At 42.4% G+C, this 18,516-nt stretch overlaps 1 protein-coding gene across 2 annotated transcripts in view; it reads right to left on the bottom strand.

Annotated features, from left to right (window-relative positions):
• PPP1R21 (protein phosphatase 1, regulatory subunit 21) overlaps positions 1-18,510 on the bottom strand; it is a 74,278-nt gene extending 55,768 nt beyond the window's left edge. The window contains exons 1-3 of one of the 2 annotated variants that reach the window (XM_010855894.1): positions 18,191-18,510; positions 5,676-5,744; positions 2,476-2,622 (exon numbers count right to left, since the gene is read on the bottom strand). In XM_010855894.1, coding sequence (XP_010854196.1) covers positions 2,476-2,622; positions 5,676-5,744; positions 18,191-18,244 — 270 coding nt within the window. In that variant the 5' untranslated portion in view covers positions 18,245-18,510. Of the gene's footprint in view, positions 1-2,475; positions 2,623-5,675; positions 7,554-18,190 lie in introns of those variants that run through there. The other variant, XM_010855893.1, reaches the window with a different exon arrangement.
• Positions 18,511-18,516: the final 6 nt, after the last annotated feature.

Genomic DNA, 18,516 nt, shown 5'->3' with positions numbered 1-18,516 from the left:
CCATGACTTCATGGCAGATAGATGGGGAAACAATAGAAACAGTGAGAGACTTTATTTTCTTGGGCTCCAAAATCACTGCAGATGGTAACTGCAGCCATGAAATTAAAAGATGCTTACTTCTTGGAAGAAAAGCTATGACCAACCTAGATAGCATATTAAAAAGCAGAGACATTACTTTGCCAGCAAAGGTCTGTCTAGTCACAGCTATGGTTTTTCTAGTAGTCATGTATGGATGTGAGAGTTGGACTATAAAGAAAGCTGAATGCTGAAGAATTTATGCTTTTCAACTGTTGTGTTGGAGAAGATTCTCAAGTGTCTATTGCACTGCAAGGCGATCCAACCAGTCCATCCTGAAGGAAATCCGTCCTGAATATTCATTGGAAGGACTGATGCTGAAGCTGAAACTGCAATACTTTGGCTTCCTGATATGTAAAACTGACTCACTTGAAAAGACCCTGATGCTGGGAAAGATTGAAGGCAGGCAGAGAAGGGTATGACAGAGAATGCGATGGTTGGATGGCATCACCAACTCAATGGACATGAGTTTGAGTAAGCTTCAGGAGTTGGTGATGGACAGGGAAGCCTGGCGTGCAGTAGTTCATGGGGTCACAAAGAGTCAGACACAACTGAGTGACTAAACTGAACTGTTCCCCACTTACCTGAAAAATTACCAGTCTGGAGAATTCTTCCATGGAGGGGAAATGAGACATAATTATGTCACCATGTCCATCATATCCACATACAGTCCTGGGTACTTTACATGATTCATTTAATCCTGACAACAAACCTGAAAGTCTTTCCCACAACTGAGGCTGCAAGGCTAAAAAACTTGCCTAAGGTCATAGACCTACAAATGGAAGACAAAGAATTCAAATCTGGGCTCAGCTCCAAAGCCTGCACTCTTTCCTCCCCACACACTGCTTCAGAGTTACTGTGAACCTTCTTCCCTCCAACCATTTGTCATCATTGCCTCAGTCCACACATTTTTGGGGTGCTGTCCAAGACTTTTAAAGACTCAGTCCCTAGCTTCTGCCCTTGAAAAAAGAAGCAACTTCTTAACCACAGTATGATCAAAAGTATCAGATCATCCATCTTAGATCAATCAGAATCTCACCTCACTATATAAAACCAGAAGGGAAAGAAATTTATATTTACACCTGGGGACTTGAGAAACATTGTGTTTAAAGGTAAAGCTTAGCACACTCCAGTATCGGGCATGACCTGAAGTCGAAGCAGGAGGGGTGGGTAGGTGACCTCCATGGAGCTTCATGTAGTGAAGAGAATGAGTAAGACGAGCATCAGACAGAAGAGTAAAAGCCAAGAGACTGAAAAAACACAGACCACCAGGGCACTACTCATTCCTCCTGCTCTGATCCACTGTTCGACCAGGGTCCCATCAGGCCTTTGCCTCCTTCCTGAGTAGGCCAGAGATATCAACTGAACAGCCTTCCCACAGCAGTGTCCCACTCCAGGTGGCCAGGCAGGAGTACCAGACCAGTGTTTTCTCCTGGGATATTGACACAGCAGCCAAGTTTATTGGCTTTGGGGCTGCCACGGTTGGTGTGGCTGGCTCAGGGCTGGCACTGGAGCACTGTTTGGCAGCTTGATCATTGGCTATGCCAGGAACCCATCTCTGAAGCAGCAGCTCTTCTCCTAGGCTCTTTTGGGCTTTGCCTTGTCTGAGGCTGTGGAGCTCCTCTGTTTAACGGTTGCCTTTCTCATCATCTTTGCCATGTGAACCTCCACGGAGGTCACCTACCCATCCCTGCTGCTCCAGGCCATGCCTGGTGGTGGAATGTGCTAAGCTTTACCATTAAACACAATGTTTCTCTAAAATAACAAACAAACAAAACACACACAAACTGAACTCCTAACAATAAAAACAAAGAAAATACATCTGCAGCAAACTTATAAGCCTCATGTATGAGTACTTCAACTGCCACTTCCATAGACAGTGCTTCATGTGGACAGCACTTCTCATTCTATCTGCCCTACCTTGAGTTAAATGGCAGCTTAGTATAACTAAAAAAAAACAGTAATTTTGACCAATGTGAGATATACTATTCATTTTTCTTAGCCACTAAATCAACTATGTGCATGCTGGTTTCTCATAAACTCTTGAAAACTCATTTCCATGTGAAAATGGCTCTAATGCTCCGCGGTCCATGGGATTTTCCAGGCAAGAATACTGGAGTGGGCTGCCATTTCCTTCTCCAGGGGATCTTCCCAACCCAGGGATCGAACCCGGGTCTCCTGCATTGCAGACAGACACTTTACCATCTGAACCACTAGGGAAGCCCAATAAATACTTAGTATACATTAATAATAAATGTTTGCTTTCTGGACCCAATAACCAGGTGTAATAAACAGACCTTTAGAGTATTTGGAGGCGAGGTCTTCTGCTAAAACCAGGGTGGCCTGGAGATGTCGGCACCTAATGGCAAGGTCCCCCTACCTTGTTTTGACTTGACCTACCTTGTTTTTCTTGCCTCGGGGTTCACTTAGAGCCAGTTCATCTTGAAGGAGCTCGACCCTTTTGGCAAGCTGCAGATTTCGGAATGTCAAACTGTCCATTTCCTGCTGCAGTTTCCTCAGTGATTGATCCTTCATTTTCAGCTGTTCCTACATCAATGTGAAAACAGACCATTCCTTGTAATTTAGTCTTAACATTTAAAAATAATGAAAAAAAATTTTTTTGTTTCACCAAAATATAATCAAAACCTCTTTCTTTAAGGAATTAAAGTTATATGTTTATCATTCTAGTTCCTATGTTTTTTTAGCTCTGTTTGGTGACAATTTCATTTTCTGGTCCAATCAAGCAAATTTAAAAATAAAGCTAAAGAGTATACTACTGAAGTAACATTGATCAACTTAAATATCCACAACAACACACTTTTATATAATGTTGTTATTCATGTGTTTGGTGGTGAGGAGTCACAAAGTCTGAGGCTACAATTTTATAAATTTGAAATTTTAATGAGAACCTCAGGCTCACTGATGATGCCCTTCAGGTAAGCAAGAATGGAAGAAATATATTTGTATTCACTTTTTCCTATAAATCCTCCTTGAATTTAAGTCAGTCAAAATGAAGTCTTTTCAATACTCTTTAACTTTAAATTATTCTGATCTGTCAAAGACAAAAATCAAATCAAACAAAAAATCTTTGTTATTATCCTAACAAAGAATATTCTCAGTTCACTTTAAAGTGAAAATAGGAACAAAATCTAAAATGTAAACAACACGTCTTCTACTGACCACGCTGTACTGTGTATATCACAACAAGGTAAGAAAATGGGAAACGAGAAATATTTAGTTTCACTCTATTTTTAAAAATAATATTATTCTAACTATATTTTCCTTACAACATTCTGGTAACTTTGTGTTCACTCGTAATCAAACACAAACGGCTATACACTACCATAAACTGAAAGATCTGTACATTTACTTTACCTTCATTGAGAAACCACTATAAAGCTAAGAGAGGTCAAGTTTTAATGAACAGGGGATTTTTTTAATTGGAGGATAATTGCTTTACAATGTTGTGGTGGTCTCTGCCATACATCAACTGAATCAGTCATAAGTGCATATATATCCCATCCCCCTTAAGCCTCCCTCTCCCACTCCATTCCCCGCTCCCGGTTGTCAGTAGAGCACCAGGCTGGGCTCCCTGTGTTTTAGAGCAGCTTCCTGCTAGTTACCTATTCTACACGTGATAGTGTATATATATGTCAATGCTACTTTCCCAATTTTGAATAGTGGATTTTGAAACAGCAACCTAAAAACGAGAGCCTAGTTCTGCAATCTGCTGACATTATTTGCATGTTGAGGGCATAGCTAGAGGGGTAGAATATGTTTCCATTAAAGAGAAAAAAAATTTCCTTTTTTATTTTTTGTTTACTAAGTCCTTAATGTTTGCTTGAAGTTCAATGGTAAACATAGGCCCAGCCCATGTCCAAATTATTTTATATTTCAATTTAAGGAAACTCAAATCAATAAATGCTCATTGCATCTAATAACTCACTGAAGATACAAATCTAATATAATCAAAATGCTGACTGCAATGCACAGTTCAATTAAAAGTAATCTCTTTACATCCTTATAATTAATTAATCACTAGGTGACTAATATTCCCCATTAACCAATCATTGATTTCGGAAGACATCCATCCCAATCTCTCTATAAATCCTAGTTCCTGCAATGACAGTGATGACAGTGGCATGTGCCCGCACAGGGTCGTTGTGAAAACTGAGAACACGGGTGCAAGGTGCTGAGTGCAATGCCTGCCTGACACACGGCGAGCACTCAGTGAGAGGGCCTGCTGTCACCATCACCACCACAGCTGCTACCAGCATTAATCAGACACAATCAGCCACAGGAGGGTGTGAAACACCAGTGCGGGCGACTAAGATGAGTTTGGAAATACTTTCTCCAGGGGTAGGTTTTAGACATCATAAGGAAATAGATAATGATCAATTTCTTCAGTGATTTAAACAAAACAGTAACTTAGCTAACAAATTCTGACTATTTATCATCTCAGCTTAAGTGCAGAGAGCGTAGGGTAAGGTACTCTGACCCATCTCAGCCCCGAGTCTGTGCAACAGCACCCAAGGAGGGAGCTCTCCTCAAGAGACAGAGGGGACTAGAGAAGGGTCCAACACTAGCCAAGTGAAAGGACGCATCTCACGATCCTGGTGACTGTTCGTGTGTCACTGGTCGCGGGCTACTCCAGAAAGACAGAAAAGTAAAGGGACTCCTAAGCCCTTTTTTCTGAAGAGGGAGCAAGGGAGGCAGTGAAAGAATGAGGCAGGCAGTGTATTTTACTGAAACTTGGCCAAGAAGGAATCCATATCCTAGAATCAATTTATCCAATTAAGAATATCACTAAGCAGTATCTGTGCCTCCCTGGTGGCTCAGATGGTAAGAATTTCCCTGTAATGTGGGAGATCTAGGTTTGATCCCTGGGTCGGAAAGATTCCCCTGGAGAAGGGAACTGTAACCCACTCCAGTATTCTTGCCTGGAGAATCCCATGGACAGAGGAGTGTGGCAGGCTATATAGTCCCTGGGGTCACAAAGAGTTGGCCATGAGTGAACAACTAACACTTTCAAGCAGTATTTATTACATGTCTGCTAAAATGAGGTAGAAACAAATTCTTCTTCTCCCATCATATTTCTCCTCTCAGTTAAAGGTGCTGATGGATCACTCAGTCATCATTAACACAGGTTATTACTATTAAACAGCTCAACCCAAAGCAAGATTAATGCACTAAATGATTCACACTTTCAGACCCATTTATCAGGGGACAATCTGCTGAATGCTAGGGATATAAACATGAATATGACCCAGTCCCTGCAGAGTGCTGTCAGATCAAGCCAGATAAGAAGCCCCATTTGTCCTGATGAGTTTAGCTATGAAAGAAGCTGGGTATGAGAGAAATGCATTAGATGCAGTCCCATAAGACATTTTTGTAATCTCCAGCTAAGAAGTCAAAGCACATCACATTCATACCTAAATGAGTAAGAAAGTTAAACACAAAAAAAAAAATTCGATTACCCTCCCCTATCCCTAGTGAATCAGTGTCAGAGTTGGGAATTTAACCCACAAAATGGGCTAAATCCCCTGCTGTAAGCTTCACTAAACACTAGTCTAACTCTCACAACACAAACAGTAGCCTACCTTCAAAGCAGCAGAATTCGCTTGTTCATCCACGACACCTTTCTTCAAGACCTGATTCTGAGCCCGAAGCTGAAAACAGAGGAAGTAATAATTAATTTTTAATATAAAGCAACCACTTACAGCAAGGAAATCACTTACCATCACTTTATAGGAATCTGTACACTGAGTAACTATCAGCTCACATACAAATGAGCCCTCAAGAGGAAAGCAGAGATAACCAGCGTGCCATTCTACAAATAAAGACATAGAGGCTGAGCTGCCCAATGACATAAAACTAAACAATGCAAAATTAAGACTAAAATCCAGGTCTCTTGACCTCCCATGTACGTGGTTCTTTCCATGAAACCAATCACCTCCCTAAATAAAAACTATACAATAAAAAAATATATATATACAATATACAATAGGGTATTAAGTATGCCATTTTCCTTATAACTCTGACATACCATTCACCTGTAAAATACATACAACTGGACTAAGTATGGAATAAGAATTCTACAGAGAACCAAACTATAGGGCATCAACACACCCAGCAGGATACTGTGCCTAATATTAGCCATGCAACTATCACTCACTTCAGCCTCAGGAAGGGAGGACTTACAATCAGGCATCAGCAGAAGCAGTGTACAAAAGCAACTGAGAAGCAAGTTTAATTCAGAAATTAATAACAATAGCAGCTAGCATTTGAATGCTCATTCCTAAATACTTTACATGTAATGTACTACCTCATCAATCCTCACAACCCGATGAAACAGGTGCTATAATTACCACCACTTCACACGTGAGCAAACTAAGGTACAGAGAAGGTAAGTGGCAATGCTGAGAATCAGACTCCAGTAGTTCTGACTCCAGGCGTAATGCCGTTTAGACAATACTGGCTATTGTTTTATAAAGCTAAATATAAATGAGAACAGTAGTAGGCTGGTGAGATGGAAGAAGTTTTGGGGGAGGCAGGACTTGGGTTTCTTTTGTAGTTAACTTTTTTAAGTTGGGGTCGATCTTTATCTTAAAATATACAAAGCAAAATTATACAGCTTGATGAATTTTTATTCATGGTTACATCTGTATCACCATCACCAGCAGGGATTTGAAAGATAAATCTTCTGCAGCAATCCCCTTCTGCAATTATCAACAAGCACAACACAGAGCACGTGCGTACAAATACACCAGCGCAGCGTAGCTGACACCAAAGGGTTACACACACACAGTCTCAGGACTCAGTATAAAGACCATGAAAGACCAGGTTCTTCTCTGAGAAACTAAATGAATGGGGTGATTTTATCCATGAGCTTAAAAAAAATATATCTATTTCTAATTCTGTGCAGCTCACATCTGTGTCTTGAAAACAGAAATGACCCTTTTCTGTGCCAAAAGAATAGGAATATTTGAATGCTAAACTTTAAACTGAGCATTTGACACTCAAGGGAAAACTGAGCTAAGATTCTAAGAAAAACAGGAACACTGCAGGATATACAGTTTGAGCAAGACAGACTAAAAAGATGAGCTGCTTCTGTTTTTAGAAAGTTAGAGATCAGGGTTCACTACCACAAAAGAAGATCCAAATTTTGCTCTGTCTTGTCCTAGACAATATAAACTAGAGATACTCACTTAATCTTTTGTTATATGGATTACAAAGTGGGGCAATACACCTACCCTATCTTCATTCTTCCGAGGTTGTTGTGAGAATCAGATAAGAAAAGATATGTCAAAGCACTTTCTAAATGATAACATGCTCCACAAATAGTAACAGAGCTCTTATTAAGAGAGTAGAACCAAAGGGACAACAGATACACTTCTAGTTTGCCATATGACCAGGAGCTAACTGTGGTTCAGATCATCAGATCCTGAAAGAAGATGTTGTTAAAGTGCTGCACTCAATATGCCAGCAAATTTGGAAAACTCAGCAGTGGCCACAGGACTGGAAAAGGTCTGTTTTCATTCCAATCCCAAAGAAAGGCAATGCCAAAGAATGTTCAAACTACTGCACAATTGTACTCATTTCACATGCTAGCCAGGTAATGCTCAAAATCTTTCAAGCTAGGCTTCAATAGTACATGAACCAATAACTTCTAGATGTACAACATGGATTTAGACAATGCAGAGGAACCAGAGATCAAATTGCCAACAACTGTTGCACCATAGAAAAAGCAAGAGAATTTTAAAAAAAAATCTACTTCTGCTTCATTGACTATGCTAAAACCTTTGACTGTGTGGATTACAATGAACTGTGGAAAATTCTTAGAGATGAAATTAACAGACCATGTTACCTGCCTCCTGAGAAACCTGTATTGCAGGTCAAGAAGCAACAGCTAGAACCAGACATGGAACAACAGACTGGTTCAAAACTGGGAAAGGAGTACGTCAAGGCTATATATATTTAACTTACATGCAGAGTACATCATCATAGGCCTTCCCTTGTAGATCAGTCTGTAAAGAATCTGCCTGCAATGCAGGAGACCAAGGTTTGATTCCTGGGTCAGGAAGATTCCTCTGGAGAAGGAACTGGCAACCTACTCCAGCATTCTTGCCTGGAGAATCCCCTTGGACAGAGGAGCATGGCAGGCTACAGTCCATGGGGTTGCAAGAGTTGTACAAGATTTAGTGATTAAACCTCCACATCATGCAAAATGCCAGGCTGGATGAAGCCCAAGCTGCAATCAAGATTGCCAGAAATATCAATAACCTCAGATATGAAGATGATACCGCCCTAATGGCAGAAAGCAAAAAGAAACTAAAGAGCCTCTTGATAAAGGTGAAAGAGGAGAGTGAAAATGCTGGCTTAAAACTCAACATTCCAAAAACTAAGATCATGACATCCAGTTCCATCACTTCAAGGCAAATTGATGGGGAAAAAGTGGAAACAGTAACAGACTTCATTTTCTTGGGCTCCAAAATCACTGTGGACAGTAACTCCAGCCATGAAATTAAAAGACACATGCTCTTTAGAAGAGAAGCTATGACAAACCTAGACAGTGGACTAAAAAGCAGAGAAATCACTTTGCCTACAGAAGTCCATATAGTCATAGCTATGGTTTTTCCAGTAGTCACATATGGATGTGACAGTTGGACCATAAAGAAGGCTGAGTGCTGAAGAATTGATGCTTTCAAACTGTGGTGTTGGAGAAGACTTTTGACGGTCCCTTGGACAATAAAGAGATCAAACCAGTCCATCCTAAAGGAAATCAACCCTGCATATTCATTGGAAGGACTGATACTGAAGCTGAAGCTCTAATACTTTGGCCACCTGATGTGAAGAGCCAACTCACTGGAAAAGACTCTGATGCTGGGAAAGACTGAAGGCAGGAGAAGAGGGTGACAGAGAATGAGACGGTTGGTTGACATCATCAATTCAATGGACAAAGGTTTGAGCAAACTCTGGGAGATAGTGAAGGAAAGGGAAGTCTGGCATGCTGCAGTCCGTGGAGTCACAAAGAACTAGACATGACTGAGTGACCAACAAAACAAAGGGACTATGCTAATGATATAGGGGAGAAAGAAGTAAAAGAAATGGTCCCTATTTCAAAAAGTTTACAATTTAAAGGGAAGAGAAAAGATAATCATACAAGCATTTCCTGCTTAAAAAAATGTGGACATTAAATTTTCTAGAACAGGAGTTATCAAACTAAGGTCGTCGTGAAGTCACTCAGTCATGTCCGACTCTTCGTGACCCCATGGACTGTAGCCCACCAGGCTCCTCCATCCAAGGAATTTTCTAGGCAAGAGTACTGGAGTGGGTTGCCATTTCCTTCTCCAATCAAACTAAAGTACCTGGGCCAAACTGGACAGCTACCTATTTTAAAGTTTTGCAGGAACACAGCCAAACTCATTACTGATGAATTGTCTATGATTGCTTTTGAGTTATAGTGACAGAAATGAGTAGATACAATGGAAACCATATGGCCTCAAGCCTAAAATATTTACCATTAATATTAGGTTCTTTACACTCTGCTCTAGAAGTACAAAAGAGAGATTAAACCACTACTTTAGTACTGACTTCCAACACATGGTATACTACCCTTTAAGCAATCTCAATATATTTTTTGGATAACGTGTTACCTAGGTAACAGAATTCAATAAATATTTTCAAACTCATATAGCCAAAGGACAGCAGTATTACTTGAGGGTTTAGGTTTCATTTCGTACCCCCATTCTAACTTTGATCTATGATCATCTTCTTTGTGCGGTCTTTAGAACCTCTGACTGACTGCCTCAAAGACTAGGGATGAAGTCTGAAATTTGCTGAACTGAAAATTTTCTGTAGGACCAGAACTGCAAACATTTTTAAAACAAGCAAACAGGAAAACCTCACCTGTAATTCCTAAGGCACTCTTAGAAGCTATTTAAAGCAAACTGAACAGCCTACTTTGTCAAAAAAAGCAAAATTAAAATTTTCAAATCACTACTGTTTAGAAGTTAATCTGATCATAAAGAAAAATGATTTTGATTTTCCTTTGGAAAATACTGTTGGCTGAATTGATAACAATTCAAACACAGTGTTCCAATGGTACCACTCAACAGAAAAATGCAGCTTTTAGAAATATTTATCTAAAATCCCCTTCTACTATTTGGTAGGTAGAAAAGGATGAGTTCGGCTGAGCTCTCCACTGCCTTGTTAATTACACTTGGCATTTAGCATCTTCCTGCATTTCAGCCACTGTCACATCTCTGCATTACTGACCAGCATCTTGTCAAATGCAGATACTGCTATAACCAGTCTGGTCTTTCAGAATCTTATCTTTCTCCTCACCAGCATTCACCACAGTGGGAAGGCAAATGCAGTGTTTGTCTTAGAAACAGTTACAGGTGGTCACTAATGCCTCTAGGAGAGGAGTGTGGAGACTCCAGTGGACGTGGACGTAACTGAGAAACAACTGCCCTGAAGTCTCCATTAGGACAAGGAAATTCTCCAGGAGATGATACAGCCTATTTCCAGCAGCTGTGCCATGCACTACTGTTCCATTCAGTAGAGAAACAGTCCTCTGAATCCCAACTCAGAAACCCTCCTGGTCTTTTCAAACTCATTTTTCATGGTCTTGTGATCTTCTGACTAGCTTTACCTTGACTCAAAAACACAGCATTTTCTCATGTTGACCAATCAAACCCCAACTGTTCTTCTAGAACCTACTTTCTACTCTGATCCTACTTCCAAAAATTTTTCCCAATCATTCTCTATAGTGCCCCTATAGAGACAGAGACAATGCCCTCAGAGACAATGCCCTCAGTTTCCTGGGCACTTACTAGCAACAGGACATCACTTATAAAAGTATTCAGTCTTTATAGTACATTTTACATTCACTAATTTATGTATGATTTCTACACTCATGTCCCATCTGCCAATTAAACTATCCTTCACAGTAGAGACTACAGTATAATCCCTTATATCTCCTGCCTACAATGAAAGATCAATAATATGGACAGAGAAAGCATTTGATAAATGTTTAATTATCACATTAAATGCTATAAAGCAGGGGTCCCCAACCCCCAGGCCACCTTCCACAACTGATAACTGGCCTGTTAGGAACCAGGCCTGAAGAAGGCAATGGCACCCCACTCCAGTACTCTTGCCTGGAAAATCCCATGGACGCAGGAGCCTGGTAGGCTGCAGTCCATAGGGTCGCTAAGAGTCGGACACAACTGAGCGACTTTACTTTCACTTTTCACTTTCACGCATTGGAGAAGGAAATGGCAACCCACTCCAGTGTTCTTGCCTGGAGAATCCCAGGGACAGGGGAGCCTGATGGGCTGCCGTCTCTGGGGTCGCACAGAGTCGGACACGACTGAAGCGATTTAGCAGCAGCAGCAGCAGCAGGAACCAGGCCACACAGCAGGGAGTGAGCTGCATGCGAGGGAGTGAAGTTGTGGGTATATTTACAGCTGTTGCCCATTGCCCTCCCAACACCCCCAGATGGGACCATCTAGTTGTAGGAAAACAAGTTCTAAGCTCCCACTGATTCTGCATTACGGTGAGCTATATAATTACTTCATTATATATCACAATGTAATAATAATAGAAACAAAGTGCACAATAAATGTAATATGCTTGAATCATCCTGAGACCACCCCTCCCCTCTGCCAGTCTGTGGAAAACCTGTCTTCCACAAAATCGATCCCTGGTACCAAAAAGGTTGAGGACCACTAATGTAACTATAAGGTGTCTAGATGTAACCCTTCGTAGGGACTTTCCTGGTGGCTCAGTGGTCAAGAACCTACCCACTAGTGCAGGAGACACAGGTTCAATCCCTGGTCAAGGAACTAAGATCCCGCATGCCGTGGGGGCAACTAAGCCATTGGTGCTGCAATTAGAGAGAAGCCCTCATGCTGCAAGAAGAGCCTGCATGCTGCAACTAAGACCCAACACAGCCAAAAATAAACAATAAATGCAATGCATTCTACAAGAGACCATCATTACTTCAACAGTCCCTCTCTAAAGCCCTTCTCCAAATGATTTAAACCTCATGGTCCTATTGGACACCCAGCACCTTCAAAAGTCCTGAGCCTACCTCTCTGACAACCAGTGCACGGACTACTCTGTGTGACTCTGCTTCTGGATCAGCCCGGCTTCAGTCAGACTTACCACAAAGCTGTTTCTCCAGGGACACAGAGAGTGGGGTGAGTCACCTACGATCTCTCTCATGCCGCTCTGCCAATGTGTGGTAGAATAACTGGCCCAAGATTAGAGATTTACTATGTTCTATCACAAACTACTAGAAGAGTTTGTGGGGAAAGAGGTGAATAGCTTATATGCTATTTCTCATCTAATCCTCAGCAAGACTGTGTTCACTCTTACATAACTGCTTCCATACAATGGGCCTTCTGACGTTTATACATGTTTTCGTGCGTGCTCAGTCCAGCTCTTTGTGACCCCATGGACTATAGCCTGCCAGGCCTCTCTGTCCATGGAATTTTTCAGGCAAGAACACCGGAGTGGGTTGCCATTTCCTCCTCCGGGGGATCTCCCTGACCTAGGCATCAAACCTGCATTTCCTGCATTGGCAGGCAGGTTCTTTATCACAGTGCCATCTGGGAAGCCCTTATACATGTTTTACAACCCTATAAAACACATCTTTAGACATCTAGCTTTTCTCTATTACAAAATAATGTATGCAGCAGACAACCTGAAGCCCATTCCTAAGCCTCACCAAAAACCCTGATTTCAGAATACTTAAGTCACCAGCAGACCAGTTTCAGTGTCTCTAGCCTGGATAAGCCTTTAAAAAACTCCCAGTTGTAACATTTCAGGTATTCTACAGCTGTGGGAATACCACTCAGTCTTTCTCTCCACCTACTAACTTGCTCCTCGCCCTGGAAAAGCATAAAGTAACTGTGGGCTACATACTGTGTACTAAAGGTTGAGATCCTTTTGTCACTGAGTTGGGAAGAAAACCTCCTTTCAGACCTGCCTTCAAACAAAACTCTTTCTCTTGTCCCTACTGAATTTCCCTGCGTGTAGGGAAATTCAGTAGGACAAAACCCCCACCCCAACTCTGCAGTCTGCCTCATCAGTGACTGCTTGGCAATTCAGCTGAATTAAGAGTAGGATACCCCTTGACTCTCTAAGGCCTTGCTATTCAAAGTGTGGTCTAGGGACAGCTGTAGCAGGATCACCTGGGAGCAGAATCTAGGCCCCACCCCAGACCTACTGAACCAGAATCTGCAGTTTAACAAGGTGCTTCCCTGATGGCTCAGATGGTAAAGAATCTGCCTGCAATGCAAGAGACCCAGGTTCCATCCCTGGGTCAGAAAGATCCCCTGGAGAAGGGCATGGCAACCCACAGCAGTATTCTTACCTGGAGGATTTCATGGACAGAGGAGCCTAGCGAGCTACAGTCCATGGAATGGCAAAGAATCAGACATGACTGAGTGACTACCCCTTTCACCTCTCAGGTGAGTCACACTGACATTTACATTTGCGATGCCCTGATCTAGGGGCTAACCTAGCACAGTTCAGCAAGGTGGTCCATAGCCACATGTTCCTATTAAAACTTAAATTACTGGGACTTCCCTGGTGATCCAGTGGATGGAAATCCACCTTCCAGTGCAAGGGACATGGGTTCAATCCCTGGTTGGGGAACTGGGATCCCCCATGCCACAATTAAGAGAAAAGCCTATGAGGTGCAAAGAGGAGCCTGCGTGCTGCAACTAAGATCTGATGCAATCAAAAATAAAATAAAAAATAAACTTAAATGACTTAAATAAAATCCAAAATTCAGTTCCTCAGCTGAGCTAGCCACGTCTCAAGTACTCAACAGCCCCACGTGCTAGTGGATGCCCTACCAGACAGCAAACATGCAGAACATTTTCATTCTCCTGGAAAGCTCCAGTGCACAGCACCTTTAGTAGTGAACCCAATACACTAGGGTAGAAAAAAACTGATACTCCATTTTACTTTAGTCCAGCTCCTGAGTCTTACTTCTTTTACAAGAGGAAGCAATCAGATTCAGCCAAGCTCTGCTGTCCGGTAAGCAAAACCGATCCATTCCTAAAATGAGCACATCTAAGAGTACCAATCTAAAAAGTTTCCAAAGGCAATCTCCTTCATAACTACAAGAAGCATCAATTGCAAGGTAAACCGTTAGAGAAATAGGATCCAGCTTTCCCACTGGTTTTTACAGCTTTGAAAAGAGCTTTAAAAAGATTACCTTTATCTGAGCAAAAGCTACTAAACTGACACCATTTCTTGGTGGTTCTCAAACTCTGGTGTGCACGCAAATCACTGGAGAGGTTTGTTACAACACAGATTCCCAGGTCTGACCACCAGTTTCAGATTCAGTAAATCCAGGGTAGATGCACCCCATTCCCAACACTGATGCTGCTGATCCCAGGGCTACGCTTTGAACCACTGACCCAGGATACCACAAACAATGGAAAGATGGTTAGATTTGACACTTGTTTCCACACGGACATTGTGCCAGGCAAGAATGCAGAAGCCTGTGCAGAGAAAGCAGACTGAAATCAAATGGGTCAGGACTGTGTGCCCTCAGCCTCTTTTCCAGAAAGATACACACCAAGTAAGAAATGGTCTCTGGTTCTTAAGTCAACAGTGTAGTCAAAATGAGGCCCTGATTAACTCTCCCTCACATCTCAAAGAGGCAGCCTCCAACTATTACCTATTAACTTCATAAATCTCTGAAAACCAGCTTCTAACCCCTTCCCCGCCCCCAAACTGTTAAACCAGAAATTTTAAAAGCCTACAATGATTGCCTAATTGCCCAAACCACTAATGTCTTAACCTCCACTTTAACTGGCCTTTCCATACACTTTATGTTTTAGCAACCTGTCTGCCTCAGAAATTGTCATCTGCTTCAGCCTCCATGATTCATCTTTTATCTAACGAAACTCTCAGTCTCTTTTAATGGAAGCTCCTCAGACTGATTTTGCTCTTTCTCAGGGGCAAAAAAGATTATGACAGAAGTTATAAAGGGAGAAATGGGCCCCTTCCTGGCACACAGACTGAGATCTGCATTAAATAAGAACAAGAAGATTCTGCAAGTGTCATTGGTTGAGGGATCATGCTTGCTGCTCTCTTGATATTTAGGCCTCCTTCTATAGCTTAAAAGGACATCATTTTTCTTTGTATCCTAAATAAGGAAAAAGGGAGACAAAACTGAAATTCAACATCAGCCCACAAACAAAGCTAACAAAAAGGTAAAATACCCCCTTCCATAGGCACAGGGCTGAAGGTAGCATGCATACTGCTTGCTGGGTCACTCACTTGAGTCTGACTCTTGTAACCCCATTGACTGCAGCTCACCAGGCTCCTCTGTCCATGGGATTCTCCAGGAAAGAATACTGGAGTGGGTAGCCATTCCCTTCTCCAGGGGAATCTTCCTGATGCAAGGATCAAACTGCGTCTCCTGCATTGCAGGTGGATTCTTTACCCCTAAGTTAGTAGGCTTAGCTGGTAGCACAAATCTTATCTAGAAATTGCTTGGCACTAGAATCAACAGGGAACAAAAATCACATGAAATCTTTTGACCAATCCCTGTTCTCACATTCTGAAATTTCCATCACATGCAGTTAAAAGGATGAAAAATGGTCTGGCCCAACAGGGAGACAACTTCAAGGCTGGCAGACCCCCTACAGTACCCTTAGCATCTCCTACTGTCCCAGCCTTCCCACAGGTGTTCCCCAAAGAATCTACCTAAAGTGATTAACTCTCCAAGTTCAACTATCATCTTTAGGGGAATTATTTTAAAAGTTCTGGCCTTTGTCCTGACTTTCAGCCAGTCTGCCTCCACTAGAAATTTTCGACAATGACCCCAACATTACTTCAACCTACTATGTGAATCAGATGGCCTCAGCATGCCTTCCAACCATAATACTATGATTACATCTAACCTTCACTGCAAACTGGCGTGCCTTCTGACCCACCCTCCTCTGCCAGTTGGCAGCGGTGTTCTGTCAGAGCAGTCCATGCGTTAATTTCAGGGTCAACTCTCAGTCTTCCCTCATTCATCACGTCCCACAGAATGAATGAGACACAAGGATGAGTGCCCTGACACTTCCATCCATATTCTTCATAAGTTTGCAGCTGTGTGCAAAGCAGGCACTCAAAAAACAGATAAGCTAAACCATACTTGTCAACCATAATTCCTAAATTTAAGCCTTTTCCATCTAAACAGTCACAAATTTTATTTAATCCTATGTAACTCTCCCTGATACTATTCAAAAAGCCTGCAGTCTGGTCTCCGTTTCTCCAGTCTTTCCCCATTTCAGTCCATCTTCCTCATAGCTACCAGTTATCTTTCTAAAAGCAATGTCACTCTCCCATTTGAAAACCTTTAGTGTCTATTCCATTTATTCAAAATTCAAATTTCTTACTTGACATCCACAACTCTTCATGATCGGGTCCAAATTATCCCTCCAACCATACTTCACCACTCTCTGTCATGTATCTGACCGTGTCTTCATGTCAGCAGAGACTGTCTCCTTTGCCTGGAATACTACCATCCATCATTTCCTCCCTATCCGCTACTCCCCAATCTGAGTAACTTCTACTCTTACCTGCCATTTCTTCTGTGCGCCCACTGGTCTAACACTTGTCGTCTTGTATTAATTTTATGTACAACATTTGAATATTCTATTAAAGGGTTCTCCTTAAGGTGGAACTCTGCCTCACTCAATGGGGCCTGGGACTGTTCACAGGTGGCATATAACTGTTTGCCAAACAAAAGAGCTTACATAGCCAAAAGAATAAAATCTTTTCAAAGTTTCCACTACTTTTGGGAGGCTGTTATTTCAGCAGTGTGGTCACTGCTCAAAATATTTCTGGAACTCTCTTCTGCCACTTGGAATTGCCTTCTGAGCTTGTTTACTATCTGGAAAAGAAAATCAATCCCCTTACTTTATACTCATGAAACATTTTCACCCCAAAATAGGAAAGCCAAGTGTCTGGACTGCCATCCTCTACCCACCACACTTCATCACATGGATTTGTTCCAAATAATTTCTGGACCTTTCAAACAAACAAAAAATGCCTTCAGAGAATAAAAACTTGCCATCGCTAACATCTTGCCAGAGGCTCTTAGAGACAAATTCAAATGGAAATGCAGAAGTTTTGCCAATGGTCGTGCTTAGATGCTCAGTCTGTCCTACTCTTTGCGACCCCTTGGGCTGTAGCCCACCAGGCTCCTCTGTCCATGGGGATTCTCCAGGGAAGAATACTGGAGTGGTTTGCCATGCCCTCCTCCAGGGGATCTTCCCAACCCAGGCCTCCCACTTTGCAGGTGGATTCTTTACCTTCTGAGCTACTGGGGAAGCTCTTGCCAATAGTAGCACCACTGGAATAACAGTATCTCAAAAGGCTTCCATGTGATTGTGAGGACTTAAGTGTGTATGTTTAGGCACAGGTTTTATTTTTCACAAAACAATGCATTTCACCTTGGTGCATATCCGTTATATGAAATTTTTTAAAGCGTGTCTCAGTTTCTCCAAAGTAAAAAAGAGTCTAAGCTTCCCCATGCTCCCTTGAATGCCAAGATCACCGAAAACCAAGTTTAATGACTACTGAATCTATTTCCAAAGATGCAAGATTCTGCTTTTAGAACTTCATTAGAATATTCTTGAGGCAGAACCACACTACACAGAAAAGCAGCACCGCCCTTTTCCAAGAAAAGGGTCCCATCAGTTAAAAGACTGATGCCATAAATATGACAAAGGGAAAGGTCACTATTTTGCTTAATTCAACATGTTCTGAGCATCTTCTGGGTGCTCTGCCCCACTCCAGGTGACCCAAGAAAAAGAGAAAAGGACACAGCCCTAGCACTCCAGCTTTCAAAATCATTTTCAGACAACGTCTTTCCAAAGCACTGAATCCATTCGTAACCACCTATCTCTGGTGAAGTAGTTTACACGCCTGACTCTATTCACACTTTAGATTTAATTGTGGGGGGTGGGGGGGAGGCAGATAAATCTCTTTATCCTCACATCATTCCTGTGGGAAAGGAGAAAGCTTGATCCTTCCCATCGCCGGGCTGGGAAAATTGAGGAAGCAGCAGGAAAGCGATGGTCCTCACCTTTCCCTGCCCCTCCCGACCAGCACCAGAGGCGGAAGCCAGGATTTCTGACATCCCTGTCCATGCCCGCTAGTTCAGTGAGAAGGAAGAATCAAACTCCTGCTCCTTCCCGCAGAAACGCACACCGACCAGACACCGCCCGGCCCCATCTCCTGGGAACTGCAGGTGGAAGCGCGGTAATGGTGGATACAGAAGGCGGAGGAGACAGGAGGGGCGCGCTCGCATGCCCCCTCCGCCTTCTCCCTCTGTCCCGACAAGTCGCTGCCAAGGCAACCCGAGGCCGCAGGACCGGGGACCCCCTACTCCCCGCATACGACGGGTACCTT

The sequence above is a fragment of the Bison bison genome, unplaced genomic scaffold, assembly GCF_000754665.1.
Source record: "Bison bison bison isolate TAMUID 2011002044 unplaced genomic scaffold, Bison_UMD1.0 scf7180017864370, whole genome shotgun sequence".
Lineage (NCBI taxonomy): Eukaryota > Metazoa > Chordata > Mammalia > Artiodactyla > Bovidae > Bison > Bison bison.
This window is presented reverse-complemented; position numbering and strand designations above follow the sequence as displayed.